Source organism: Aspergillus affinis (genome assembly GCF_023601865.1).
Source record: "Aspergillus affinis strain CMG 70 chromosome Unknown NODE_9_length_501208_cov_87_169129, whole genome shotgun sequence".
NCBI lineage: Eukaryota > Fungi > Ascomycota > Eurotiomycetes > Eurotiales > Aspergillaceae > Aspergillus > Aspergillus affinis.
This window is the reverse complement of record NW_026515790.1, coordinates 95,709-115,360: the sequence shown is the minus strand read 5'-3', so window position 1 is coordinate 115,360 and position 19,652 is coordinate 95,709. Positions and strand designations below refer to the sequence as shown.

Genomic DNA, 19,652 nt, shown 5'->3' with positions numbered 1-19,652 from the left:
GCCTTTGCTTGGAAAAGCTTATTTGTCACGGTATGTGGAGAGGCCCAGGAAACATCGGAATAGTACTCCCTAGGGTGGAAACAACCATATATTCTAAGCATTCTCGGAAGCATCATCCGCCGGTCTTCGAATACATATTTTAACAAATTTACGCTGATCTTTATTTCAATTTCTCCATTAGCGTGCAATTTGCCGCTATTTGCAAGCACTAACCAGACAGCATCACAGCTCAAGAACCCGAGAAAAGGGGCACCCGACCGCCAATCGCTTCGTTATGCATGATTGCGGAGCCAATCTACGTGGTCATCCACATGCACCCTTCAGTTCCCCGAACCAGCGCATGGATCCCGAGGAACGAGCCCGGAAAAAGAAAGCACAGCTGCTGCGGGGCAAGATTTAATAATTCAGCATGTCAGCTACTCGGCCTCCCGGCTCATCCTCTACTCCGTACATGAAGGCATCCCAAAGTGATGTTCCGATCGGCTTGCTGTGAACATCTCTGAGACATGGGTCTTCGAACAGTGTTAAGAAGATGGTTCCGATCAGATCGGTCGGTCAAGGGAACTGAGAATGGTTCCACTTCGATATCGCCGACCGCCCTGGCTCAAAAGCCAGCGTCGCAGCCAGCGTCGCAGCCAGTGGTTGTGAATGACAGTAGGTGTCGGGAGACACATCTATCGTCAGATAATGAGGAGGAAAGTAGGGCTCCCAGAGCACGTGGATCGGTTCCGCCCTCACTCTGGGACCGGGCGTATGACTCTGTGGATTCGAAACTGGTCCAAAAGTACGAGAAATTACTTTCTACAAAGTTGCAGACCCCTGGTGAGTATTGGCATGAAGCCAGCGACCCCAGCGGCCTATAGTATTGACTGGCTTAGGTGATACTGCCGAGGAAAACTTTAACTTGGATGACGTCGTCAACAAGATCGAGCGTCAAAATGCAAACACCCGTCACGACCAGATGAAGAAGGTGACTGACACCTGCTTGCAACGTTTTGATGAACAAAGCATGAAATACCACATTGGCAGCCGCGAATATGTTCTGGAAGATCAAGTCGCCAACACCGTTCGGGTGATACAGAACATGAAAGGTTTCATTGACGAAGCAGTCAAAGCGTCCCCGGAGGCATCAGTTGCCTGGGCCGGCGTTTGCCTTGTCTTGCCGATCATCACGAACCCTATCGCGGCCAAACAAGCAAACGAGGAAGGTTTCACATATGTCACGTCCCGGATGAGGTTCTATATCGCTTTAGAGAAATTACTGTGGCCGAGCAACCGTAAAGCCGATTTAGCTGGCTTAGAGCAAGTGAGAACAGAGCTCGAGGCAACCATTGTGAATCTTTATAAGCACATCCTCAACTTTCAAATGAAAACCGTCTTGCGCTGCTACGAAAGACGTGGTTTTATCTTCCTTCGCGACTTGGTGCAGTATGATGACTGGGAAGGGATGAAGACTGGAATCACGAATCTTGAAAAGCGTGTGGAAAGTGATTCCAAACAGCTCAACGTCAATACATCTAGGATGCTCTTTGAGAGTATGGAAGAATCTATGAGCAAATACACTTCACTCATGGAGAACCTGCAAAGTTTGTCTGAGAAGCAACTCGAAATCAACAAGGAACAGCTTGCAGTCAACAAGGAACAACTCACATTCCACGAACGGGCCGAGAGAAGAAACCAGTCCGAGAAGGAGTCCGAATGCCACCAACTGTTCCGACTGGCCCGTGATGACAGGGATAGCTCGTACGAGTGGTACAAAAATCTGGTAGAAGATGCTATAGAGGGCACGTGCGAATGGTTCCTTTCAAGGGAAGAGTTTCAATCCTGGGAACAGGGACAGACGGGAATTTTGATAGTCTCTGCCGATCCTGGATGCGGGAAGTCTGTTCTTGCCAAGCACCTAATCGACAAAAGACTGGCTGGATCATCAACTATCTGCTACTTCTTCTTCAAGGATCAATTACAGAACAGGGAAAACCAGGCATTATGCGCTTTATTGCATCAACTCTTTTCGCAGAGGCCTGAACTCATCCGACATGCAATGTCCGAATATCGGCATAATGGTCAGAACCTTGTGAAAGTAACATCGGCATTATGGGACATTCTGTGGAAAGCAACAAATGACCCGGATGCACGTTCGGTGGTTATTGTTCTCGATGCGCTAGATGAGTGCATCACTGAAGAAAGTTTTGACATGATTGACAAGTTAAACCGCACGTTCAGGGAGAACACTGGCCTGACTGGGAAGGCAAAATTCCTTTTAACTACCCGACCATACTCGCAGATAACATCAAAATTCGACGAACTCGTGGACAAGTTCCCTCATGTCCACATACCAGGGGAAAGCCAATCCGAGATGATTAGCGAGGAGGTGAATCGTGCCATTGGCCGGAAGGTCAGTCAGCTGACGAAGCTCCGTCCAAAAGCCAGGGAGTACCTTATGGAAAGGTTGCTCGCCATTGAAAACCGCACGTACCTCTGGGTGAGTCTGGTAATCAAATACATCGAGACTTCGAGCGTTCCAAGCACCAAGGATGGAGTCCGCAGGGCTCTCAATATACTTCCAACGAGTGTCAATGATGCATACGAGAGCATTCTCAGCAAATGTGCTGGCGGGGACGAGGCTTCCAAGGCCCTAAATCTGGTTCTAGCCGCGGTCACTCCCCTAAGCCTCACAGAGATGAACATTGCTATGAGTGTTGATGGATCGACAAAAAGCCTGGATGATCTGGATCTTGAAGATGACAAAGACTTCAAGGCCAGGCTGAGGGACATGTGCGGGCTCTTCATTTCGATATATGACGACAAAGTCCATTTCATTCACCAAACGGCTCGGGACTTCCTGGTGAAGAAACAACCCGAAACATCCAAGACCGGTCGCCGTTACTGGAACGGCACGCTCAACTTGCAGAATGCCCATCTTGCCCTTGCAGAGAGTTGTATTTTCTACCTCGACTCGGACATGGCCCTGGAGCATCGCCAATTCTCTCAATATGCTGTACGAAACTGGATACATCATCTACGTGAATCACATATAGTACCGCAGGACGAGCTAGAGTCTTCGGTGCTCCAGCTCTGCGATCCAAGTTCAGATATCCATATACGCTGGCCTGGGCTCATGGGCGATTTGGCTCCTCTCTGCAACAAGGACCCTTTATGGACAGCTGTGTGCCTTCGCCTTGGTAATGTTGTCGAAATGCTTGTCAAGAACGAAGATGTGAAACTTGAATCAAAACACTTCGGGGAGTGCACGCCTTTGGCATATGCTGCAAAGGAGGGCTATGAGGATATTGTTAGAATCCTACTTGCATCCGGAAGAGTTCGCACAAACGCGCGAGTGGCACACAGACAGACACCCGTTATGCTTGCTATCAAGGGACAGAAAGAGGCCGTCGCAAAAGAGCTCCTGAGGGCAAGTGACATTGATCTTGGTGCGAGAGATGAAACCGGCCGATCAGTCTTGTCATGGGCTGCTATGCGGGGTTGTGTTTCTATCGTGCAATACCTTTTGGCGTGCGACGATGTGGATCCAAATGTAGCGGACAGGAATGGGAAGACACCGTTATTCTGGGCGGTTGTCCAGGATGAGATGGTCGTTGTGAGACTTTTGTTGCAGTCGATTAAGGTTGACCCAAATGTCAAAGACAAGAGGGGAAGGACTGCCTTATCGTGGGCAACCACGCACGAGCAAGTGACTATTCAAGAATTGTTATTGAGCTCAAATAGGACAGATGCAGATCTATCTTCTCAAGACGAGTGATCACGTCTGCTCTTTTCTGTGGGATATGGGCCTAACTTTGACCCTGTTGAATGAGACACATCGAGGAATCTGTTATGTCACATGATTTGGGTTAGATTAATACTTCTATAGTGACTAGACATCTGGATCATGTCATCTTTATATCATAATCTAATTGGGCGTTTTTCTTTCTCAGCCGGCATCATCCATAATCTTGTTACTGTCCGCTCAAATCCCGTGTGCTGAAGATCCCCAGCAAACATGGGGAAGCGGGATGCGGAGAGCGGGGTACCCATGACTCGGCTCTATTAACCGAGGCACCGGTTTTATCCGATTGGGCAGTATTAACCGTGAAAAGCGTACAGAGCAAATGGTATGACGTCTTTCTATTACAACGCGGCCGGTTTCCGACGATTCTGGTGATATAGCCCCGCAGAATCATCTGGCTACTCCGGAGTAGTAGTATCGTACCATAGAGTAGTAGTAGTGCATGCGAGTCAACAAAACTGAACAGGAAACTATGTCCCCAATCTCGAAAATGCCGCATTATCCACTGAAACCCTAATAAGATGCTCTAGGCCGGGAGTAGTATTTAAGCGTCGTGGCCGTACGGATTCTAACAGTCAGGTCAGGGTTCTAACTACATTTGCTCTTCTGCCACTATGCTTCTCCGCCAGGCAGTGGCCTGTGCTGCCCTTGGGGCTGTTTGTGCTGCCACGCCGCATCCTCGATCACCTTTGTTATCAAAGGGAGAGACATCACTCGCACCCTCCCTTGATCGTTGGTCACATGGCACTCACGTCGCTGTTGACTATTATCCGTCGCAATGGCCAGAAGAAATGTGGGAGTCTGACATGGCTCAGATGCGAGATGCCAACCTATCGTATGTGCGAGTAAACGAGTTCGATTGGAGCGTCTTAGAGCCAACTGAAGGGCACTACAACTTCACTCTTCTCGATAAGACACTCGAGATTCTCGGTCGGTATAACCTCAAAGCGATTGTTGGTACACCCACAGCAACTCCGCCCAACTGGGTTTACGAAAAATACGACATCAGCTTCGTTGATAAGACGAACACCACATTGCTCTTTGGGTCTCGTCGTGGGTATAGCCCCTCTTCGTTTGACTATCGTCGCCTGAGCCAAAAGATTACCCGAAAGCTTGCAGAGCGGTACGGCAACCATTCCGCCGTCGCGGGTTGGCAATTGGACAACGAATTTGGATGTCATGACACTGTGCAGAGTTACGACCATAATGCAATCAAGCGCTTCCGGACATGGTTGGAGAAGAAATACGAAACGATCGAGAACTTCAACGCCCAGCAGGGCCGAGTATTTTGGTCAAATCAATATGTCAGCTTTGATGCAATTCACCCACCGTTTCTGGAGGTTTACACACCGCAGCCGGTCCATGTTCTCGATTGGTATCTATTCAGCTCGGATATGGTGATCGAATTTGCGCGAGAGCAATCGGAAATCCTGAGGGATCTTGCGCCAACCAAATTCATCACACACAATTTCATGATGGGCTTCACCGACTTCGATCACTACAAGTTCTCGCGTGAGGTCGGACTGGACCTCGCAACATTTGACCAGTATGCTCTTGCCGGGCTGGAAACTCTTTCGTCGCTCTCTCAGGACGAACAGACTGAATACCTGCGCACCGGGCCACCCGATTGGCAGGCCTTGCACCATGCCCTCTATCGTGGAGTGTCAGGCGCAGCATACAACAAAACATCCGGTCCGTTCGGAATCATGGAGATGCAAACCGGCGTTCTCAACTGGAATGCCTACCGGGTGTCCCCACTGAGCGGCATGGTGCGACTTTGGACGCACGAGACCTTTGCGGACCAAGGCGACCTGGTGTCATACTTTCGTTGGCGTCAGCCTCCCTTCGGACAAGAGCAGACGCTCTCTGGTCTTTTCACTTCAGACGACGCCGCGGACGAAGGCTTCCTGGAACTTCAGACCGTGGTAGACGAAGATCTACCAAGGTTGAAGGAAGCCCTGCAAAGCGACAAACAACAGGAGTCACAAGCAGACGTGGCTCTAGTATTTGACTACGTTGCCGCTCGGGTCTGGGCTATCGAGCCGTACAGCGGAGCCTGGAGTCCTAAAGACACAGCCTACACTGATCCCGCGGTGAAATACATGGACGTCGTGTACAAGTTCTATTCGTCTCTTCGCCGTCTCGGCCTTTCTGTCGATATAATCGGCCCTGATCAACCAATTGACGGTTACAAGCTTGTTGTTGTGCCAAGTCTACCCATCATTCTCGACGCATTTAACAAAGCACTGGCCAACTATAAAGGAGCCGTTGTCTTCGGACCTAACACTGGCTCCAGGACACCTGAATTCAGCTACACCCCCGGGCTCAACCCCACGGAAGGCCCGCTCCGCAGTCGTCTACCGATGAGAGTCACTCGCATAGAAACACCGCCTGACTACGCAGGCAGCGGCGTCGTCTACGCAGGAAAGACGTACAATATTTCCGGCTGGGAAGAGTGGGTGTTCTGCGAGCGCCAGAACCGCACAAGTACTGCAACATTGAAATACAGCTCGCCACATCGTCCTGGCAAGCCGGCGGCCTGCTCGAGGAATGGGTTCCACTACCTTGGGTTCAATCCTTCCGTGGACCTGCTTGTTTCATACCTCGGTGATGTTGCTAAGAACGCGAATATTACTGATTTTGCGGGGCGACGTGCCGATAGCAAGAATGACCTTGGGCCCACTTTGCGGTTTGCTAAACGGGGGTCCTTGCTTTGGGGATTTAATTACGGCCTGGAGTCTGCAAAAATTCCTGAGATTGAGGGCTCTAAATTGTTGATTGGAGGAAAGGACTCGAAAATTGCATCCGCTGATATTGCTGTTTGGAGGCTGATGGAGTAGATTTACGCAGTGCTCACTCTGCTCCTCAAAGCGACGGCTTAATGCTTTAAGAAATAACATAACTTAATGAAGAAATTGAATATTTTCACGCTCTCAACTATTTCTTGCTAGAGGCTACTCCGTAGGCGGCAAGGCGCACAAATCGGGGAGATGAACTTACCCTTAGCAGATTGTAGGATTCGAAGTAAAGCGGCGCTCATCACCAACCCGGAAGGAATCATGCAGATCCCAAACTTGGCGAATCCTTTGATTTGACCGAGGATGAGGTTCTTGCGCACATTAAACTATTCTTATTTTTAATTGCGCTTGATTTAAAAAAACTCCATGCAGTCATCGCTGATTGGGTCTTTACATGGGTCCGATATGTCTATCAGTTTAACCCCCTGGGGGTTAGGGCTAATAGTGACGCCAGCCGATTCTCCGAGGTATTTCCGTGTCCAATTATGATGAATTTATGACAGGATTGACCAGAGTCGGGATGCGGACAAGGACCAAAAGTACTTAAAGTGGCACGAGAGGCTGAGGCCGCCGATCACGAACTCTAACATATTGTTGCAATTTAATTAACATTCTGCAATTCTTGAATCGGTTCTGTGGACCTTTTAGACACAGTGCATGTTTGTTATGCTCAAGCTACAGGCCCATGATGGATACAAAGTACCGTAAAGCCATATTCAACTTCAATAAAGAAAGCTCGTTCATCTATTTCTTGCAATATAGACAGCAGGCTTCATCTCTTGTAGTTCAACCTTGACCTCCTCTAGAACACGAATCCCACTCTCTCCTGCCTCTCGTTCCAGCGATTCCGTTTTCATTATCGTAGCACTCCCCGCCGTAACATCACTGTTATGTTGATGAACTCCTCCATCGCGAATCATCCAGGAACTTAAGATCTCATCGTATTCCTCAGACCGATTCCACGCCCGCAGACCTGAGGTCTGTCGACGAGGCGTTGAGCTTGGGAGCCCCAGCATCCGACCTAATCTCCCGTTCAAGGCCGTCCGCAAGATAATGAACATCGTGGGGAGACAGGTACAAATGATTCCGACCGAGACTTCAATAATTGACCACATAAATCCCTGCGCATAGTCGTATGTGAGGTCCCAATGGCCGAAGGCTGCCATGAGGGAAATTAGACGGACGATGGCGACAACTACGTCACTAGATTCGAGATTTGTCATTCCGTCAGCGTGAATTCAAGTAGCTTTGAATCAAGAGGGTTGGATTTGAGAAGGGAAGGCGTACAAAAGGCCCAATGCAAATGTGAAAGTTAAAGCAATCTTTTGTGCCATCGGTAGCTGTAACCTCCACATGTTCGGAATCGGCATCATCCAGACTACCAGAGAGGTAACTATATTCACGACGCCGTATCCGAGAGAAAGCGTTTCAAGGGACATGCATTGCCCATTTTCGGTCCAGAAAGCACTAACGGGGTTGCATAAAAATATACCCATAATAACCGTAATGGTTGCCCAAACTGAGATGGTGATGACCATACAGTACACCAAAATCAGGAAGCGTGAGGAGACGAATATTCGTTTGTAGAGAGTTAGAAGACACAGCTTCACGGCTGGGGGAGCGAGAAGATAAAAGATAAAGAAGACGTATAGAAACTCCTTCATCCGTATTACTTCGGGCTCGGGGACGATATCTCGATGCTTTCCTAGACCATGTTTTCGACCTATGTCGGTGACGACTAATTAATATTTGGATGCAAGCTGCAGGCGAGATTTGGTGCACTTACATGCGGCGAACGTGCCGTATAGGACCACGTCGAAGAGCTGTGATCATTAGTTTGGACACATCGAGCAGGGAGAATTTTTCTAACCAGAGCCATAAATATTGCCCAGTCATCGACGCCGAGACATAGCTTCCGCAACTTTCTCGCATAGAATCTTCCGATGACAGCCACGATAGCTAGCGCAATGAAGACACTATTCACAGCCCAGAGGGTCACGCCCTGATCTTCATAGACCGCGGCATTGTGCGACGACATGTACTGGTCAGGCCTTACAAGGGACCTACGATGCAGGTCTTGTAAGAGCCTATTCGTGCCTTGAAGCTTCAAATCATGGAATTATCCTCTGCGCGCATCTAAGAAGAAACCTTGAGATTTAACCTGCACATCAGACGGGCAACGGCTAGCCTAAGTCCTTCATACAGAACTGCATGTCGTAGTTGATCCACTCTCCTGATTCATCCCTCCTTTGTACACCGCAATCGTGGGTTCTTCATTGCTCACTATTACCTCTGCATCCTTATCGTCAGACTTGCTCAATCCAGCCAAAATGGCGTCTCTGTGGGGGGCAGGAACAGGTGTGGAGCGCGCCCGAGGCACCCGACTGGGTAAGCACCACTCCATCGCATCTTATAAGGTTCATTGAATAAGGAGACCCTCCTGGAAAACACTTAGGTCGTGATCCTTCTGAAGTACTTTGCTCGAATTTCGGACCGGCTTACGTATCGGACCGGTTAGATTATTGCTACATTTATTTGAGGAAGTGCATCAGCTAGATTTTCGTTGGTATGAGCAACACTTAAATGCATGCATAGTGGTCAGTATCGTATCTTGCAGGCGGACGGGGCATATCGATAACCTTATTTTCTGATCAATTCTGCTCGCAATTCATAGATTTCCAAAATACATCCGTACCCTCCTTGACAGATCGACGATCGATCAAGAGAAGCATGTCATTTCATTGCACAGTAAATGTCCGTGTGTGGGCCTTTCCTTGCTTATGTCACAGGTCAGCTAGATCGATGGATTATGTTTCGAGCGAGGCCAATGCCTTCATGACTATTTTTGAGACATTTGAGCCGCCCGGGCGTTATTAAGTGTAGCCGATTTTTGTCGAAAGACATGCTAGCATCGCGGGAGAGGCAGGATCCTTGGTTTGTCGGTTGAGTGGGTCGAAACAATCCCGACCCTCTCAGCATTCTTATGATCCTACCGAATGCGGGTGCCCTAGGGATTACGGAATGTTTCAGAGGAATTCAAGAAGTCTTCAATTCAGACATGGTCGGAGTCCAGCTCATCGAGTAATGAAACCCACCGTCCCAGTTGTTGAAAGCACAAGTTCCATAGGGTAACAAATAAGGCTCGGCTATCCATGTTCAGAAATTGGGCAATCAAAAGCGATGCAATCCTGAACTTTTTTCAAAAATTGAACAGCCTCCAGAAGTTGTATAAGATATAATTATCCCTAATACGCAGGATATATTTATTACTGGCGTTTGATATTGTGTAAAGCGTCTTTTGGCAACTTTCAAGTGCTGTGGTTTACTAAACACATGCTGTAGGGCGGCTATCGTCACAAGGCAATTTGATAATGTATGTATTCGTTTATCCTTCTTTGTTCGCATTCTTGTAACTACAATTAGGGTCTCCTTGAAAATCTTAATATCTCCAGCTTATAACTTAGACACGCTACTTGTTTGAGATCGAGATAGCAGAGATCGACCCATCTCGATTTGGCCGTACAGCCGACATTCCATCTCGTGGACTAATCATTCTGGCAGCTAGTTCTGCGTGGTAAATGCGGCTCTCCTACCAAGACCGAAATAGGCATAGTTTTCCGCATTCTTCCCATCGTGAGGGGTTTGACCTATCACCGTAGAACGTTTCCAACCTGTGACTGTCAGTATTGCTATTCCAAAACAGCAGGTTTCTTATGGCATCTACCATAGCTTCGCATGCCATTGACGTCATCCGTATCATCTTGCGACAGTGCATGCGTTAATTCATGTAGAATTTCATGGTCGAGCAGCGCACTAGCATCCATTTGACTGCGGAGATATCATCCGTTGAAGGCTCCATGCACAGGTCTCGCCACAATTGATTTCTTACTGACATCACTCTATCTTTATCAGGAAAACGTCGAATAATCAGATTCAGCATGTGACCTACCCAAAATTGTTTCTTGGACGATGAGACAAACTTCAGATACCAACCGTATAGATCCATTTGAGCGAATCTCCGGCTTCCATTCGACGACGTAAGGGCTTGTGATCATCACTATTGGATTAGAAGAGTATTTCAATTTGGTCGCAAAGTATCCTACCCAGACAAGCTTTTTACTTTTTTTGCCGTTGCAACCTTGCCCTTCAATGTACCGCGAATAGTCACAGTAGATTATAACTTCAGTGTCAGATATGTCGCCAATGGGCTGCTGTAGAGGGGCAAATTTCAAGACCTCAGTGTACACATAGTGAATATTCCCCCAATCAGTGGATCCTAACACGTCTGTTATTGGCGACGTTCTCGACGGCAAATCCAAACATGTACTCAAAAATATCCATCTGAGCCTCACTATGGGTACCATCTTTCAGAGCCTACAATGTATCTTCAGCCGCTTGGGCGAAGTCGAGGGCCCTAACTACACCTTGCCGTACGAGGTCTCCATAGCCTGAGATGGCTGGTCAGAAGAATTCTTTCTGGGGTATTTGGTTTTTAAAGAGCATACCTAACTCATCTTGTCCAGGATCCAAGCACCGGCATGTTGCAACAGAGTCAAAATAGCCACCAACAAAGCTAAAAAGTAGGTGAGAGCAGATATCATGTTTGATATGACTTGGTTGGGTAGGAAGAAGTAGTTCAATTAGAATGTATCATCCACATATCTACGGTCTTTTGTTCGGTTACCATTGACCATTTATAAGTCCTTCTCTCAAGGACTATGATATGATGATCCCATTGAATTTGAAAAACTTCTCTATCGCCACAATTACCAGGCAGTTCTAGGGAATTGGTAACCGCTCATATTCTACAAATTAGCGCCGTTAGAAGCCAGCCACTATTTACCCCTAGTACTCAGCATCAGTTCCGTTAAATCGGGACAATTGCAACGTGTAATGGAGCGTGTAACGGGGAGAGAGGTAACGGCAGCTCTTTCTTCTTTCTTTGTTTGTGTCAGGCTGGGAACTTAAGGGCTAACATTGAAGTACGGGCCGTCGGTCTAGAGTTACCAGCATGTACCTTGTTTTTAGAATATCCTTCGGCCATCGGCGTAGCACCCAGACTGAAAGGCTTTCACATGTATGTCTTGGGTTACTTCAATTATCCAGAGAAAACATCGAACGTGTATTTCATATGGAGGAAAATAATTTTTTGGGAAAGAATTTTCACACGAAAGCTCTTTGAGTTGCCTTCGAGTCTAGACTACCGAACAAGGCATTGAGTCGGGCGTGCCACCATTCATTGAAGCTTGCTGAACGTCGGTTTCAAAGGTCTTCCAATAAATACTATCCCTTGTCCAGGAATATCTAGGACTGATTAGAGCCATGCGTCCCACCTAAGCGTGTTCATTTGGCATATTACTAATAATAGCATCACATAATTGCGAGTCACTTCCGCGGAAAAAACCCGTCAGCCATCTTAACTGGCCCGGAATTATACCTGTCGGTTGACTTGGTCATTGCCCTAAGCAGATATCCTATCGATTCAACTGAATATAGGTATATGCTCGGTAGGTAAAAGTGAAGTGTCATTTCTAAACTACAATCTGCCTAGCTATTTATAGTTCCACTTGTTTACACCTATGCATTCCTGATCCCTTGGTATGCCATTTGGAATGGTAGGCCAAGTCTAGGCCAAGCAAGGTGCTATACGGTATGTGGATTAGGTCAAGATACTCCACCTCTCTGGTCTGGTTGATAACATCGTTCCAACAATACCATTAAAGTTTAATGAGCAGTCTAGTAGTAGTGATCGGGATTATGAAACGCAAACACAATTGAGCCAGGCTCCAGCGTAGCCATATTTATCGAGTAGCGTCAAAATGTCGTGGAATCTAAGTGCCCACTTGGCCGATCGTCTGTGTTGTCAGGCTCAGCCAAAAGGTAAACATATTGATAGTTCCAAGATGAGACATCTGAGCGCAGGCTGAGAGGATACGCGAAAGGCTGAGCTTTGTGTCCTTTTCGAACATCTAACTGATTCGCTGCTTTACACATGTCCATCCACGGCCGGCTGGAAACTAGCCTTCGATTCGACCTGGTCGATTCTCTAAGCGCCCAACCTATTTTCTTAAGTGTGCACCACGATCGGGATATTTCGACCTAACTTAATTTTCATTCGGCGCTTATACTGGCATGTCTCTTGAGTCTTATAGGATCTTCCCCATCAGCCTCAGTTCTGTTGTCATCTGAGCCCGCGTTGTTGTTTATCACATTAGCTTGAAAAATTCGCCAAATGGAAGTATGTTCTTTCCAAAGGCAAATACGGAGCCAAGAAACAACTGTCTTCCTCAAACACTCAATTTCTTCTTTTTTTTTGAGCAGAAGCCTTTTCATAATGCGTCTTATTCAGAAGACTTTCATGTTAGCATCGTTTTTCTTACCGAGCGAAAACATCCCTGGAGCCATTAGAAAGAAACGAAAGCAGAAATTCTCAAAGCCTCTCCCATTAAATCGCCCCCGAAGACTAAGCATCTGTGATGGAGTCAATAGGTCTTCATTTGTTGGCATCCAATTCAATGCTGAAAGGAAAGTTCCTGGAAAACAATGCTTTTGTACACAACGGCAATCGGGTCTACTTACTTCGCTTCCGCTGGAGGTCCGCCAGAAGATCTGGGAATACCTCGTTGGCTCCATCGATCTCCACCTTGTCAGGGGCTCTAAGAAACTCGTCGCTATCCAGTGTCTTGGGGAAGAGGAGGAGGCTGCGTGGCCGCCTTGCGGACATTGGTGCTGGGGTCGCTCTACAAAGGCTTTCCCCGGGTATCATGGCGTTTGTCCCGGGTATTTGTTTGACACCGACAGCTGCTATTTGTTTCCAGATCCAATTGTTGCATGATGTAAGACTTTTCCAATTTCAATCTCTGCTCTGCTTTTTTCTGGTATATGTCGACGACAGGAGGTATTGTGCCATTGCTAACGTGAAGATCAGATATTCGGAAGCCATCCCACTTCTTTACCAAAGCAACACTTTCCGATTCAATCATATCGACACCATCATAAATCTTTCTCAAATTATTCCCCCTTCACGTTTGAATCTTCTCCGTACAATTCATTTTGAGCATGTGTTTCCATTTATCATGTACGGTGAGCATAAGGACGCAAGGGTAGTTCCGCCTTATGATTCCGCTACGTGGGATGAAGTCTGCCGTCTTCTATCGAATATGTCCAATCTCCGTGAATTATACGTGCATCTTGGGGGCTCACAGCTAGACTATCAGATTCATGAGGTATTGAAGCCGTTGCATTACATACAACAGACCCATGTATTTGAAGTGTTTGTTGGAATCGGGGAGGATCCTGCTAGGATTTATCGAATAGAGAGAAAACCTTTTAAATTTGTGTCTCTGAAGGTTGATACAGGCAGGGAGTGGCGGTGTTGTCGGTGAATATTGACAAGCATTTCTTTAGCTCAGGAGCCACTGCTTTGTGATAATACGAAGGAAAATAGATGTGAAGACAAAAGGCTTCTTTAATTGAGAACGCGGCCAAAAGCTAGATACATCTTCCTTCACTGATCACTTTCAAACAACAACTCCGTCTCTGAAAATCTTCCTCCTATTGTCGCCGAGATTAGATCCGGTGACCAAATTTCGAGCTTTCGATCGCATATCGGTCGAGGCGTCTAGCACATGGCCCAGCCAGCGTCCGCGTCGCAGCACTTGCCGACGTCCTCGGTGACATCGGCCTAGACAGATTGTTAGTAGAATTCTTTGATATACCACCAGGAGGCCGCTTGTATTCAATGGAGAGTCTAAATACCTTGCAGTAGAGGCCTTCGTCACAGTATCCGTAGCTTCCGTCGGTAGCACACTCGTCCTTGTAGGCGAGGACAGTGTTCTCGTCGCGAGCCTGGACGACGGGGCCGGCAATGGCGCCAGAGATGAGGGCAATAGCAGAGAAGAGGGTAAGGAACTGCATTTTGAATGATTGACTGTTTTGGGTTTTCCGCCTGGGAATTCCGATCAAAGAAATGTAGATTGAAAGAATGGATAGAGAATCTGGAGGCTGTTGTAGAGAGTGATTGTGAGTTGAATATGTTCTGATTTGAGGCGAGAGGATAGTCTTATTTATGTCTTTCCGTGCCTCTATACACCCTGTATTTCCCTCACTCTAGATTGTCTTCTTTTTCTCGGCCCATACTTTGAGACACATAGGATACGTCGGCCGCAGCGATGTTTCTGGCGCATCACACTTGTTGAGCAGGGGCCGAAACAAAGGGCTATGCTAAACCATTCCAAGATGAGAATGGATGGATAGACATTCTCATTCCTTGTCCGGCTTGGCTTCCAGGGCAGATCCAATACACTGCATTCTAGAGATGGTGTTGTTGGAAACAAGCTCTGATTGTTGACCCCAGCCCGCTATGCATGTCAGATTAATGATGTCAATCAATCTTGAATAGCCCCAAGGAGCCACGCCCCTGCATGGTCTAGTGGAGAACAAGCATATTCAGATCCCTGCACAGTAACATGGACCCTATGCTCAAGATTACAGGAGTAGCCAAGCAAGCCAATTATTATCGAGCACACTGTTGAGTTAAAAGTTCAACAACGGATAATTTACTGTTTATCGTTTTTCAAATGCTGCTCTGAGCAGCCCCATGGGTAAGGTGTTCAAGTTCGAAGAAGGGTATTATGATTTCTTCCTCTATATGCTGGTTTTGCAGGACTTGCCGTCTTTGTTCAATGTAAAGACTCATGGCGGCACGTTGGTCAGAGCGCCTGGACCAGAATAGGGCACGGTTTCCCAGCCCCAGTCAACGTATCCAATCCGCTGAGATTCTTAACGGATTCGTGGTTCTCTTGGCTGACAGTTCTCTGGGGCCGTCGGGGCGGAAGCGGGTTCTAGCGCCTTTCGAATCTGCAGGTTTGGGGCCGCAAAGCCCTGGTTTTTGGCCCCAACCCGGTCGTCTATTTCTCTGGATGCAACACTGTAGATACGGGTTGGCCGAATTTCTTTTTCGATTGGCTGTGGTGGGGGGGCTATCATGCCATTTCCCCATATTCTAACGCTTTCAGTTCTAAATCCTTCTACGTGTGCGGCTCAGTATGGCACGACCCTTTGACACTGCCTCACTTAGTCACTTCACACTTGCGACTTGACATGCGCAGTGGACATGCAGTATCTGCAATCGGCGGGCGATCTTATCCAGCACACCTTTGTCTAATGGCCGATTCCACGAACTACTCCATTGATTTTCAATCACTCTCTGGGACCATTAATTAGATCTGAGGGCTTCCCAGACTACCATTGTCTCCCATTTCCGATCTCAGATTTCTAACTACCCCAGAGAAAGACTTTCGAATTTCATCCCAAGCATGCTAAATCTTCAATATACCAAGAATATCCAACAAATGCCAGACTCGTGGTTGGGTCGCGGTTTGACGGCCGCGTGGCCTTGGACCCCAGGCAGGGGTGATCGACGGGCCGTCATCAGCCACGCTGCAGTGAGAACGAGCAAGCATCACCATGCAGCTAGTCTCTAGCCTTTCCTAAACGGCTTCACCAGGATCACCGGTGTTCTCTTACTCTGAAACATTACAAATCACCGTTTCCTCGATTTTATTTGTCGGTGCGAGTAGGTAAGACGACTATCGGCTCTACCGATGTTTCGTATATTTTAGCTTGGTTTGAACCTTGTTCAATATCCTGCTTTCCTTCCAACAAGGCTTTCTCCCGGTGCTAAAGGCTCTCGACGAGAATAGTAACCGATCAGTCTCTCTCATGGAATTGCTCGATATACCAAAAAACGCCCCGAACATCAGGCAGATCTTGTTTGTGAACAAGTGAATCTTCCTTCCGTAGGTTCCTACATTTCTTTGCTGAAAATTGCAGATCCTCTTTCCCGTGATCCATTTCAAGAGAGGCCACTCACCTAATTTGTGTCGCAACGCATGACAATTGATTCTCCTCAGAGTGGAATGCTTCTGCCACCATCACCATGCCCGGCTGGCCTAACCCATCTCCCCCAAACATATGTGCAAAAGGCGAGTAGATCTACTGCTGCACACCTACAACCAAAGCGATCATGCTTTTATTCTCTCAAAGAATCTTAAAGCGGCATCGCACAATGGTGGAAGCACGATTTCCCACGAAAGCGCTTCGGGTAGCTCTTCTCAATAACGATTCCGTTTGTCTCTTTCCTGATAAACTTGATTTTGCCCTCTTATTCATTTTTGTTGCTGGGAAAAGGCCGACCGACATGGCTCAGATGTTACAGTATTATCGACGGTCCGGAAATAATTAATCTGTTCCTTGTTCGAAATTGCCCTGCTGTACATATGACGGGTGATTCTTCACATGAGACACTCAGTGTTGGGAGGTAGAAAAACACTCCGAAGCCACCGCATGTTCGAAATCAGGCATGAATAAGCTCTGAAAGAAGCCAGCTTCATTGGGTAGGTACCTGAACCACGACCTTTCGTATCTTGTTATCGGAAATTCTATATTTGAGGCCATGTCAGGCAGAGTACGGGGTAGAGTTCAAGTCCTGAGTAATTAAATGCAAAAGCCCGATTTACAAAGGTTTACGGTAAGTCAATATAGTCTTCGCTCAGCTTTCATGAAGCTAGGGATCGTTCGGTTGGTGAAATCCCCATTATAGAATCACTAGTCAATACTTGATGGGATTCGTTTGAACGTTAATGAGTCAGGAGATGGCTGGACGCCTGGGTTACTTTCTAGATACCAGCATAGAATTTGCATAGCTGTAGGATTTTGGGGTTATGGTGGGTTATGTGGTGGCTTCTTTCGCCATCATGAGCCTCTCCTATCTGTTGGTATGAAGGGGTGGGCTGCAGAAAGTGTTGCCTCAGGCACTCAAATATTAGTAGTCGCGAAGTAGAGAAGGCTAACATGTCGAGCAATGTAAGCAATGTGAGGCCTATTGCAAAAATGGCCGTTCAATCTTAACTTCTCATTTTGTTTTTAAATTTCTCATTCACTAATAAACTCAATATTGTACATATGACAAAAATAACTGAAAGTAAAAGCGAGCATTAACGCTGTGTTAAACGCGTCCCGGAGAACATCAAAATCAGCAACCATCGAAAACACGTCTTTTTCTCGCGTCATTCGAATCGCAGAGGCCTCTAGGCCCTAAAAGACCGCCATGGAGGCCCTGGAACTTCATGGTGGTGGTGTTTCACACGCGTCAACTCCGCGAGCGCGACACGTGGCCTCTCAACCCCCAGAGATCCTGGGGGCACCAGATACCCCAACACCCAGCTACCGACACTCCCAAGGCCTCATACAGCTCTAAATAAGCTAGAACAGCTAGGGCTACCCCAATCAGGGAGCCAAGGGTCCCTAGAAACCAGGGGCTCGAGCAAATTATCCAGCCGAGCAGGCAAAATGTACAATGCAACTAAACGACAGAAAGCTCTGCAAAGAGAGCTAACAAACGGATATAGACTTATACAGAAGTCGATCAAGCAAATAAATGCCTTAGCAGGAGCTCTCGAGCTGGCCCAACATGAAGGCCTGGAATGTATACGATCGCAGCTAGCCGAAGAGCTAAACAGCTGAAAAGCCCAACAACAGATCCGAGAAGACCTTTATCTCGAACGCATTTATCTCCCAGAAATAGAGGTTAGCAAGCTCCGGTCAGAGCTTACAACAGTCCAACTACCTCAAAACGAAAAACGGGCTGTACCAGCCCAGTACTCAAACCAGAAGCCTGCGAATAATCAATTCACTCAAGCTCAAAGGAAGACAACATATGCAGATCTGGCAGCTCTGTTAGCAACCAAAACAGGACGCCAAGAATGCCAGGAAGTTACAAGGAAACAGAAGAGACAACTACAAAAACAGCCAGAACAGCCAAACTTAGGGGATATTAGGCCAGTGAAAAATAGCCCGAAAGAAGCCCGAAGACTACTATTTCGCAGAGAAAGTAGAATAGAAGCCCCAAGAGCTGAAAGAGAAGACGTAATTCTAGGAATCAACCAGGCACTTGCAAATGCAAGTTTTCCAAGCTTTATACCAGTAGTCGATACGGGTTATACCAATACAGGAACAATCAGTATCCTACTAGAAAAAGGATCTACTGGATCAATACTGCTAAGCTATCGAGAACTACTAGTAACAGCAGTACGTCAAGCTGATCCAACAGTAATCTCAATGAAACTTCCGGAGCAATAGTATCGGTTAAAGATCCATAGAATCCCGGTCAAACGATATCTGAGCTGCGGGCTCAGCCTAACCCGGAAAAAGATTAAACTAGAAACTGTCTTTCAGTTAAAACGAGATCTTACATAGTTTAGGAGCTCTAAAGAATTTAAAGATCAAAAGGATTCTACAATAGTAATTACTGTAGGATCTTTAGAAGAAGCTCGCAAGTTTCTTACCAACGGAATCCGTTTGGTTAGAACCCGATATCGAGTAGAGCAGTACTGAAAGATAAAACCAGACACAGTCTGCTCCCGATACTGTAGTCTGGGTTATCGATGCTTTAGAGCCTGTAAAGATCGAGAACTATGTTAATTTAAATGTGCGGGATCTCACGAAGGAGCAGAGCATATATATAAAATAATAAACTGTATAGCAAGACTAGGAACTGCCTGCCAGCATACACTAGCGAAATGCGGAAACTGCCAGGGCCCGCATATGGCCACTACAGAAAACTGTCCAGCAAAACGAGCAACCAGAAAACAGAAAAGGGATAGAAAAGATCAAAAAGATAACCTGAAGCAACACTACGCCCAAGCTAGCCAAAGCTCACAGAACCCTGGTGTTGCGGAAGTTAACAAAAACTAACAGCCTAAACAAACAAGAAGTAGCTCAGTACCGGCCAGCCCGCGAACCCCGACGGGAAGAGAAACTCAGTTGATGCAAACCCCAACAGCCAGCCGCAGAGATGATATAGATATGGAAGAGTATAGGACCCCCCGGGGCCCTACTACGGAACCGAAAAGCTTCTAATGCTGTAAAAAGAGGCCTTGGTACGAGGAACAGCATTCCCACCGGCCCCGGAAGGAGAAGACCCCGAGCGACTACCACCAGGGACCTGGCACACCCAGGTTGATGAAGCAAAGGTCAAACAGGCACTGTTTCACCAAGCTATTCAA

General features: G+C 47.1%; 5 protein-coding genes across 5 annotated transcripts; 2 read left to right on the top strand and 3 right to left on the bottom strand.

The window, feature by feature from the left end:
* Window positions 1-506: 506 nt before the first annotated feature.
* On the top strand, window positions 507-3,760 carry KD926_011646 (uncharacterized protein; the record flags this gene model as incomplete). The annotated part of the gene is made up of 2 exons (XM_053096160.1): window positions 507-822; window positions 879-3,760. 2 exons carry the CDS (start codon window positions 507-509, stop codon window positions 3,758-3,760), a joined length of 3,198 nt encoding a protein of 1,065 aa, XP_052959657.1.
* A 641-nt stretch (window positions 3,761-4,401) lies between these two features.
* KD926_011645 (beta-galactosidase) lies at window positions 4,402-6,627 on the top strand (the record flags this gene model as incomplete). Its single annotated transcript, XM_053096159.1, has 1 exon — window positions 4,402-6,627. One exon carries the CDS (start codon window positions 4,402-4,404, stop codon window positions 6,625-6,627), a length of 2,226 nt encoding a protein of 741 aa, XP_052959656.1.
* Window positions 6,628-7,325: 698 nt separating this feature from the next.
* Window positions 7,326-8,623, bottom strand: KD926_011644 (uncharacterized protein; the record flags this gene model as incomplete). Its single annotated transcript, XM_053096158.1, has 4 exons — window positions 7,326-7,788; window positions 7,873-8,308; window positions 8,372-8,408; window positions 8,456-8,623. The coding sequence occupies 4 exons, from the start codon at window positions 8,621-8,623 to the stop codon at window positions 7,326-7,328; spliced, it is 1,104 nt and encodes a 367-aa protein (XP_052959655.1).
* Window positions 8,624-10,146: 1,523 nt separating this feature from the next.
* On the bottom strand, window positions 10,147-11,030 carry KD926_011643 (uncharacterized protein; the record flags this gene model as incomplete). The annotated part of the gene is made up of 5 exons (XM_053096157.1): window positions 10,147-10,256; window positions 10,310-10,413; window positions 10,579-10,642; window positions 10,869-10,959; window positions 11,010-11,030. 5 exons carry the CDS (start codon window positions 11,028-11,030, stop codon window positions 10,147-10,149), a joined length of 390 nt encoding a protein of 129 aa, XP_052959654.1.
* Window positions 11,031-14,206: 3,176 nt separating this feature from the next.
* On the bottom strand, window positions 14,207-14,502 carry KD926_011642 (uncharacterized protein; the record flags this gene model as incomplete). The annotated part of the gene is made up of 2 exons (XM_053096156.1): window positions 14,207-14,269; window positions 14,344-14,502. 2 exons carry the CDS (start codon window positions 14,500-14,502, stop codon window positions 14,207-14,209), a joined length of 222 nt encoding a protein of 73 aa, XP_052959653.1.
* Between the last annotated feature and the right edge of the window lie 5,150 nt (window positions 14,503-19,652).